This window comes from Sipha flava, unplaced genomic scaffold (assembly GCF_003268045.1).
Source record: "Sipha flava isolate LNK unplaced genomic scaffold, YSA_version1 272_pilon_pilon, whole genome shotgun sequence".
In the NCBI taxonomy this organism is placed as follows: domain Eukaryota; kingdom Metazoa; phylum Arthropoda; class Insecta; order Hemiptera; family Aphididae; genus Sipha; species Sipha flava.
Genome location: NW_020272937.1, coordinates 93,699 through 104,171, shown reverse-complemented (window position 1 = coordinate 104,171; position 10,473 = coordinate 93,699). Strand labels below are relative to the sequence as shown.

The window sequence follows — 10,473 nt, the reverse complement described above, 5'->3', positions numbered from 1 at the left end:
TGTCACGTAGTAGATAAGAACAGATTGGGGAAAATAATTCTAAAAATAGATTAGATAACGATGCGATAAACCGGTGTCCTACATATAGGTCACTGGGCATGAGTGGGTTAACTTCAGCGTTTTCAGCTAGGTGATTTTTTTTATATTTACCACTTATTGTTTTACCCCTTAGAAATTGAATTTTGAAAATCCTTTTTTTCCTTTTTTGTATATATATATTTCTTTTTTTAGTAACATGTTACCTATAACTACTGAGTATTTAAGTTTTTAATGAGTAATAAATTACAAACTTTGATGCAAACATAGTAAAAAAAATTATCTAATATTCGTTCTGCTTACAATGTTTCAATTTTTTCGTTATAATTCGTTTCATTTATTTATTTGTTACTCTTTAGCTAACCGTAATTTAATGTCATTTTATATGATACTTAAGTATAATAAAATTTTACTATGTTTCAGTGTTTATTATTGTTGGCATGTATATATTTTTCATGGCTGAGGGTATTACTTGCAGACCAATAGCAAATTGCAAAAACTCAAAACAAAATGGGTATTTGATAACTGACTGTCGCAATTATAAAGGACAAACGCTTAACTCAATACCTGGCAACTTAATGCCAGAAGTTCAGGTTTGTTGAATGTTTGATGTACATAATAATATAAAACTAAATTTGACTGATATCTAATAAATAAATGTACCACATACTCATACACTTGAATAAAATTAATGATGGTTGTCGATTTTCTTTTCCATTTAAATGCGATCAATACAGATCTATTTAGACTGATTTGTCAAAGTAGTTTTAAGCAAACAATTTGACTGGAAAAACTGAAATATGAACGCGTTTTTTATTAATGTTATTGGAACAATTTGAGCATCTGGTAAACTTCAATTTTCTATTTCACGAGAAAATTTATATTCGTATATTATAGAATCAAGCCAAAAATAAAGCTCTATAAATGTCCATTATTTTTATATTACGTAGTAGGTACACACATATGTGTAAACATTTGGGCTAGATCCCCCGTAAAGTGTTTTGCAGCCGATATTTTAACAATGCGATTTATCTTAATTTTTCTACGGCCGCTCGGAGCTCAACGAATGTGTTTTTAACTAATTATTCAATCATTAATAGAAACACTTCTCAACACGAAAAGCTGCAAGAACATTTTTTTTTTTTTTTAGTAAATATTTTTATTAATTACAGATTACTGCATAATAACTGAATATAATTTACTTTAGGAATCTAATAACTTTTACTATAATTGTTTTGGGTGGTTCACTTGTTTCTGTGCACCATAGCACCATAGCTGCCACTGTCTCCTTATTTTTAAATTTTGTGTTTTGAAAAATACTTAACCATATCATAGACATAGTTTATGCACTGATAAAATTGTGGGTGAGTACCTCCAAAATGAACGTGAATTAAAATAACATTTTGTACCTACACATGAAGTGTAATTCATGTGCCATATTATGTAATATATTGCCTTATATATTGCCATATATTATATGATGCTGTGCGAGAATACGGCAATTTTTCTGTTAATTTCAAATCAGTTTTTTCATAAGATTAACGTAACATATTTATCACATATTTCGTGAAATATATATTTTATTACACAGTGTAGATAGATGTTTTATTGGGCGATTGTAAATTCCACCGATTCTTTTTTTTATACCTGAAAAAAATGTAAATTCCACCGGTACATATTTTTGATCGGAAAACACGTTAACTCCACCCATAGTAAAATCTACAGATTATATCTGATTTTAGTATAGTTACAAATCTACTTTCGACTGTATTATCTCAACGACCACAGATAGTATCATATACTCATATCGCGAAAATAATGTATTCGATAAAATATTTTCGAAGGCACATTTAGTGGAGTAGTCTAAAAATTTGGTTTAACGGAAGATTATAAAACAAAAATCGAAGTAGATGATTGGAAAAGAATTTGCTTTGGATTAGTGTTTCTGGACCCTGAAGATGTTTCAAATTTTTTTGCAATAGAATTAATGTCTATAAAGCCCAAAAACTCTAAACTTACACACAATTCTCAGATTATATTTTAGACATATGCATTACAGAAGAAGCATTATTTCCACCAAATATTTGGGCTCTATGTAGCGCTGAATTGAATTTAACTACGAATGCATGCGAGTCATTTCACTCACATTTAGCTCAATCTTTTGAGAACACACATCCAAATATTCATCACTTTACAAAAGCTCTATTAGATATTCAATCATTCACTTACATTAAATTAAATAGCATTACTGAACCTAATAAACTAATTATATTATATTGGGTACGTAAACTCACGCGATCACCCACCGAAACACAACGATTCGGGCGGTATCATTAGTTTAGGGCAGGGGCGTATTACAGGTCAATATATGGGGGGGGGGTTGATTAATTTTGCACCCCTATGCATATTGATAAATAAATATGGAAGCTGGAAGCAAGAATAAGAAAAAAACATTTTTTTCAACTTCAGATTTTTATTGAGTTTCAAACTTTATTGAAGGCTTGATGTACGGTTACAATCATAAATTTTTAATTTACAATTCAATTACATTATGTTATAATAAAATCAATGTTAATATAACCTACATGCATGAAATATAATATAGATACCTACATCCATAAATCATAATTCTTAGTTTTGTATCTGTTTCTATGCAAATATATGTAAATTAATATATTATTAATTATTACTTGTATAGTATACCGTAATAAATAGGGCTGGGATTTTGATGCAAATGCATCTTTTTTTCTAATGTCCCAACACATAGGTTCGTAAGACGAAAATGTGTTTTAAGTGATACTGAATAATTTAATGTAGTTTTTATTTTTCAATTTATGATACATTCAATGCTTGATTTGGCGAAATTAAAGAAGGGGGACTCTGTTTGGTTAAAAAAAAATTGCGTCCCCAAAACTTGTTAAGCGTTATAATTATAACGTATTAATAGTAGGGGGACGCTAAAATTTCTAAAAATTAGAAGGGGTACTTCGTCCCCCCTCAAGTCGAGCACTGGATACATTATATGTATTTCTAGAGAATAAGTTGCTGTTTTTAGAATATTTTTCAGAATTTATCTATAAGTTTTTAAATATTATGGTATTTGATTATGCGTTTTGGTATTTGTTCGCTTAAAACTTGCACGTTTAGTATGTAATCTATGAAATTGATAAACGAATAAATACGAGCATATTGATCAATGTTTCTATTTTATCAAAAATAGAACAAAATTAATATAGTCGAAAAAAATGTTTCTATTTACAAATATCTAACTACGATTATAACAGTAAGTTATGAAATAAATTAAATTTAAATAAAGTAAAATAAAATATAAATATTAAACAAATAAGCACCTATTTTGTTATTATTATGTTAAATAAATATAATTAAATATGTTTGGTAACATAATTTTTCTAATATCAATATTCTACTACTAGTATAACTACAATTTTTATGTATTTTTATGATTTTTAAAGTATTTTTTTGCGATCTTTAGAACCTTAAAATTTCAGCCCTAATAATAATAATAAGTAATGTAATGATTTAAACAACCTGCAAAAATACTGGTATGAATAAAAATATAATATTATTTCCATAACTTCCTCTTCCTTATCAATTTTTATAACTGTATCCATAAAAAAACCATATTTGTTAAAAAAAAAACATCTATATAATTTCATTATAATTAGACCCGGTTTTTCATTCATTCAATTATTCGCTAGATACGTATCTGTCGGATAAATTTATCTGGCGGATAATCTTTCAAATAAAATGATTCCGGTTTTTCAATGTAATTTTATTCTCCAGATATCTGACAGATAAAGTTTTCGGCAGTAAAATTATACTAATAGACATAAGCGTGCGCACGGGATAGTCATGGTAGGCACTTGACTACTCTGCGAACTTTCCTCTCACAATATTCAATATTATTACTTATTATTATGATAATTGATAATCATTTTATAACTTAGATGTGACTATGAATATATACGTAATATGTATATGTGTGTGTAATGTGTTAAATATGACTATCCTGCCAGGAATTCTGTGCACGCTTATGCTAAAAGAAGGTAGTTACTGTTCATTATGGAACAAGTTACACATATTTATTTGATTATGATTGGTCAATGATGAAATTGAGGAATCATTTGGTGATATTGACACATTATTTATTGTAATACTGTATGTAATTACTAATCAATAATTATTAATTTTGTTGCGTGTTGAGTGTTGACTCTCGCTCGATATAAGTTATATTCACTTCTTTTTTCAATATGTCTCAAAAAAACATATCCAAAAAACAAACAAATTTCATATTTTATGAAAAAGAACTTTTATTGAAAAATGATCTACAAAACCGTCACGCATTAGAAAATAAAGTGTTAACTAATAAATTACGAACAACATTTTTTCCAAGTCTGAATCTCATCCTAAATTCATGGTCATCTCCGCCAGCATATGTTTTATTCTTTCGTATACAGAGTACAGACGACGTCAATAGTTCAAATATTTAATTGTTTCATAATCATCCTCTTCAAATAAATACATGTATATTGAAATTGAAATTGTGTATATATATATATACATATATATTTAAAATAATATGAAAAATTATGATAACTAACCATTTTTATGTTATCAGCTGTTAATTATCCGTCGAATAAGATTTATTTGATACAAAAAGTAACGGATAACTTATCCGTAACAATATCCATCGAATAAGGTCTATCCTGAGATTGAAAAAACTGAAATTTATCAATTTTTTCTTATCTGTCAGATAACTCAAGTTATCTGACGAGTAAATGTGATTGAAAAACCGGGCCTTAATCATATTTTGATATTTGTTATTCATATTTGTATCTATTGATTCTGATTGATTATTACTTAATATTATATATTATCATATAAATAAATTACCTAATAGATATTACTTTATATAAAAAAAAAAAGTTTTAAAATTTGTGGCGATATATATACAAGTATTTATCCTGCAACGTGAAACAGTGCGTTTCTGCGACCGTTGCTAATTAATAAATACGCCGAGTTATTAACCTCCATATAATGTGATTATAATATTTTACATGTATTTATATAAACAACTGTATGGAGGGAAATATTATTAAATCCATCGACGAACATACGGCATCGTTAAATTATTTATAAGCATAATGAGCGCAATGTACTACACAGAGTGTTTACTACAAATGCAACTGAATAGTATAAACGTTATGTATACATAAAATCAGTGACAACACAAAAATTAATTTTTAACCAACCAGTCCTGAGCATTATTTTAAAGGCCGGCCTTTAAGTATAATATTGATAAGAATCGGCCAACAAAGATCCTAGAGTCGAGAGCGATTAGGATGTATTGATGGCTGAAGTATTAAATAACGCATCTTCTCTAAAAAACTTCTATTGTATAGTTTATGGCACCCAATCTTCCACCAATTTTGATCACCGCGAACATAGTTTCGATGAAAAGTGTATTTTTAGTGTTTCACTTGACTGCAATAGTATAATGTAAAGAAGTGAATAATGCATAATATAATGTAAATAACGTTAACGCCGTGTAAATTTTTTTTTTTAGATTTTGAAGTTGCAAGAAAATCGCATTGCCAAGCTGACCAACAGCAGCTTCGACATCTACCCGAATATCAAAGAGTTGCTGCTGTCGGACAACGTATTGCACACGATCAAGCCCGGGTCGTTGTCGGTGCTGAACGAGCTGGAGCTGCTGGACCTGTCGGGCAACGCGTTGCATGAAGTACCGGTTGGGTTACCCGCGTCGTTGGTGCACCTGAACTTGAACAAGAATCCGGTCAAGCGTATTGAACAGTTGTCGAGCGCTGTCCGGCTACAGGTGCTAAAGCTGAGCCGCTGCGACCTGGCCCAGTACCCGGCACTGGGTGTGATGCCCAACTTGGTCGAGCTGGACGTGTCCGACAACGAGCTGTTAGAGGACCTGGACTCGGATAGACTGGCCGTCACGTGTCGGCTGTCCCTGCTCAACGTGACGGGCTGCACAGCGCTGTTCCGGCGGCCCGAGTCTCGTTGCCGGTGCCTGCGTGTCGTTGAATGGACGCGCACGTATAAAATCCACGTGTTGGGCATGCCACCATGTCCGGTCGCGCACGGTGGAGGAATAGCAGACAACTGCACCGCGGTTGCGGCCACGAACGAGACGCGGGCCGTTTTCAAGAAATGCATGATCGAGTGGGAGCGCCGGAACACACCTTACTGGGCCATTGGCCTGGGGCTGCTCATCGCAGTGGCCGTATTGCTGCTGTTGTGCGTTCCCATACGCTGGTGGAAGCGACGCTGCCACGAGGACATGATGCAGAGTATGCCGGTCACTGACACCAAAGAGAACATCGAATCGACCGCCATCGGCAGCAAGTCCGATCCAGCTGCGCTACTATCATCCCCGTAACCATTGTGACTCGTTCAGTCTGATAATTTATATTATATTTTTTCCCCCTCATTTTAATATTAAAATATGATGCTAATAACCATTAGTATAATGGTATGTTTTATATTTTTGTTAAATGTAATATATTGAAAGCAATTTAAGACATTTATCGGCGTTAAGTATTATAATTTGTATTGAATATTTTAAAATCTTCAATGAGTGTAAAAAGATATGCTGATTTTCTTGTAAAACTTACCTACCTTGTAGTTTTTAAATACTGGTTTCCAACAGCAGTAAAATATGGTTAGGCAGTGGCGTATATCCTAATTTTTTTTGTTTTGCTCAATATTTTTTAAAACACCCACCCACCTCTTATGAATATTATAATTATAATTAAATTAATATATACTTAAAAAAATTTAAAATAAGCAATTTTTGAAAATATAATTACTTTTTTAGAGAAAAATTAGAAAATTGTAATCCAACAGTTTAAAGAACAAAATATTATGTCACTTCTATTTTAAAATTGACTTATTTATGTATACCTTAGTATATACATAAAAATTAAACAATAACTAATTAGTAAAAACACGTTATTCTTTTTTAGTACATAGTTTTTTAGATTTTGGGGGGATAATATCAAAAATGTGAAATAGAACAGGTCTATAATCCTATGTTGCGCGCGTGTTAGACAAAGACAAAAAATCACCACTTCCAATCCCCTTAACTATATCAGTATATTAATAGTACCTAACGTGGGGTATACTATTATGCGTAAATATAATATATAACAATAATTGGTTATTAATATTTGTTGTTTAATATATACTTGTAGTCTGTTGAGTCTTCGGAGCAACCTATATCTCAAGTTATAAATTATATCAACGACGGAGAAACCACAGATATCGATGGAACACAATCAGAAATATCTACTGTTGAAAATCAAAATGTAACAGTCACAGAAAAATCGAATATAACACGACCTCGAAAATCTGATAATAAAAGAAGTTATAGCCAAATTGGTCAAATAGAAAATTCTATTAATAAACTTGAGGCTATAAGTAATTCATGTAAAGAAGACGATGATGAATTTGAGTTATTTGCCAAAAGTATTGCTGTTCAGTTGAGAAAAATGCCACTCGATAGAGCCTTCGTTTGTCAGGAAAAGCTAATATGTGTTATGAAAGAAGAACGTTTATACCAACAAAGATCGCAAATATATGTTTACATGCCAAAATCATCTCCAGATTTATTTTCTGAACAGTCAATGTCTTCATCGTGGTCAGATATAAAAAATAGATCTCAAGCAGAAACATCAGCTGATATTTTAAGTAGAGCAATAAGTAATTCGTTGTTATAATTAATTTTGTGTTTAATTACATTTTCGCTCATATTTTGTTACATATTTAGTTACATATTCATTTAAAAATATTTAAAGAAGGAAAATTATTATATTGTTTTGTTTAAGGTATGAGTATAATTTTAAAAGACTTAAGATTGAATACTTAATAAAATTATTTAGTTAAGAATATCTCACCTTTATATACTCGCTTAAAGATTCACAAATTAATGCACAAACTTCTGGAAGAAATATGGATATGCTATTTTTTGGTATTCTATATAATGCAGCAAGCGAAGAAAAGCAGTCTTCCGTAGCTATATATAACAAAAAAATACAATAACAATAATAATAATACATAAAGTTTCTTAAATTAAAATATTTGCCTAAGTATCGAAGAGTAATTTCCAACTTTTACGCGCTGGTAACGCAGCTCTCAAAACTGTATCTTGCCTTTGAATTTTTGTAGAAATCCGATATAGAAGTACTTCAAATTGATCTTTACTCAATCTTAAAATGATTTCTGTACCAATCTACGTCGTCTGTTGAAAATTCTTTTAATAAACGTTCACTTGCGCCCAACGTATCACGTCTTGAAATCCATTTCCTGACCCACAATCTTCGTGTTTTTTTATTTTTAAGTTGTTTTAATATATTCTGAAGTTCTTTTGATATTTGAACACATTATAATCTAACTCTGGTTCGTATTAAAGATTTTTGTGAATTCGCCATCGAAAAATATTACAATAAATAAATACAAGTAGGTACAAAAAGATATGTGCGATGATGCGATGACTATTTATTAAGAATGTCCAATTAAATATTATCATTTTTATTGAACCATGTGAACGATTAGTTCAGTAAAAAGGATCGTCAATAGAAATTAATCAGTCATAATGAACATTTTTACTGACACGTGTGAACCCAGCTTAAGAGAGGTGAAGAGTGAAAATTCCCAAATGCGACGGGAAATGTAAAAAAAAAAAAATTAGGGAAATATGGTAATTTTTGCGCAAAACCAGTTTTCTACAAAATCGATTTTTTTATTTAGCCGTTACTCAGAAACCAAAAATTGTAAATACTTGAAATTTTCACCAAATGATTATATTGGAATAATCTATACGTGGTACAATTTTTGAAAACTTTTAACTTTTTTGGGCTTTTTAAAGACAATTGAAATTTTCAACTTTTCTTAGTTTTTTTTCTGAAATGTGGATGAAAAAAATTTCTTTGCATAATTTTGCTATTACAGGCAAAGAAATATCTGATTATTCTTAGATTTTTTTTTTTTTTTTTTTATAAAAGTTGATGAAATGTTGAATCAGCCAAAAAAAACTTGAAAGTGTAATAGAAGGTTTTACATAAGTTGATCTAAGACTAATTAAAAAATGATTCAAATACATAGACACAATTTTCTTTCATAAGCAGTTGAAGTTCAAAAACTGACAAAAGTTATCGAAATCACGAATATTTGCAAATTATTTTGTAGTTTAAAATGTATAAAAATGTGTATTCAAAGCTGTAATTTTTACAAAATCAAAAATTCACTCGTTAAATAACGGATTACTATTAACGTACACTGACAAATCATCTGCGTTCAGAATAGTTCTTTTTTTATATCATTTAAAATAATCCCAAAATCTATTCTAAAATGCCTAACCTATTAATTTATCTCGTGCATCCCATCCAACTCTTGTATAAGCTCTTTTTACAATTTTTTTGACTTGAGTATATTACAGTCAACTGATAAATACTTAATAATATTTTAAACATGTTTGTAGATTGTTCGAGTGCTTTAGTGCATCATAAAACGGTCTACCACCAAATTTATTTGTTTCAGTAAAGATAGTTCAACAATAATAAATAATAAATTAACAGTAAAAAATAATAATAATAAATTTATAGTATTTACGTTTTAGCAGTGCCCAGTGCTAACCGTAAATTCGAGAACCGAAAACCGATAACCACTTTTAATTTTGGAATGCTGGAAGCGATTATTGGTTATCGGTAATCAAGGTAAATATCAAAATATTTCAAAATATTCCCGGTTTTATAACCAAAACCTATTCCCAACCAAAATAATTAACGGTTTTTTCGTGGTAATAATACTTGAATTATGTCATGATTACATTATTCTATTATAATTTAATTTAATTTTGCAGCTATTTTTAAATATTTTTCCCCAATTAATAGCCGTCGAATATTGCTTATCTGTTGTGTATGTCATATATATATATATACAGGTATAATTATACATTATAATTACCGTCATAAACGTCGTCGTCGTGGTACGCTGATTCCTATTACGAAATAGCTGGTGGAATAGAGGCTTAAGCCGGTGACACACATGAGAAATTTGTTTCATAAGATTTATTTCGTGAAACAAGAAATTTATTTCGTTACTTGAAAACGCGTGTATTTAAATGGAGCAACACACACTGTTGTTTCCAAAACGTTATCGCAAAAATATTTTGTAAACAAGTTTCATGAAACCAAACGTGTTTGGTTTCATGTGTAATTGTTTCGTCATTTCACTATCAACTCCCGCGCAGTTAACGATTGTAGGTCAACATACAACTGCTCATCCTTCAGATTCTTCGTGGGTACCAAAACGTAATAAAAAAAATAAAAATGATGACATTGGTAGAGAGTTAATAGGGATTTTAAACAATTAGAAACTAAAAATGTT

General features: G+C 30.2%; 1 protein-coding gene across 1 annotated transcript; it reads left to right on the top strand.

The window, feature by feature from the left end:
• The first annotated feature begins 554 nt into the window (after window positions 1–554).
• Window positions 555–6,502, top strand: LOC112685306 (tsukushin-like). Its single transcript, XM_025557146.1, has 2 exons — window positions 555–629; window positions 5,624–6,502. Exons 1-2 carry the CDS (start codon window positions 615–617, stop codon window positions 6,464–6,466), a joined length of 858 nt encoding a protein of 285 aa, XP_025412931.1. The 5' UTR covers window positions 555–614; the 3' UTR covers window positions 6,467–6,502.
• The last annotated feature ends 3,971 nt before the right edge of the window (window positions 6,503–10,473 follow it).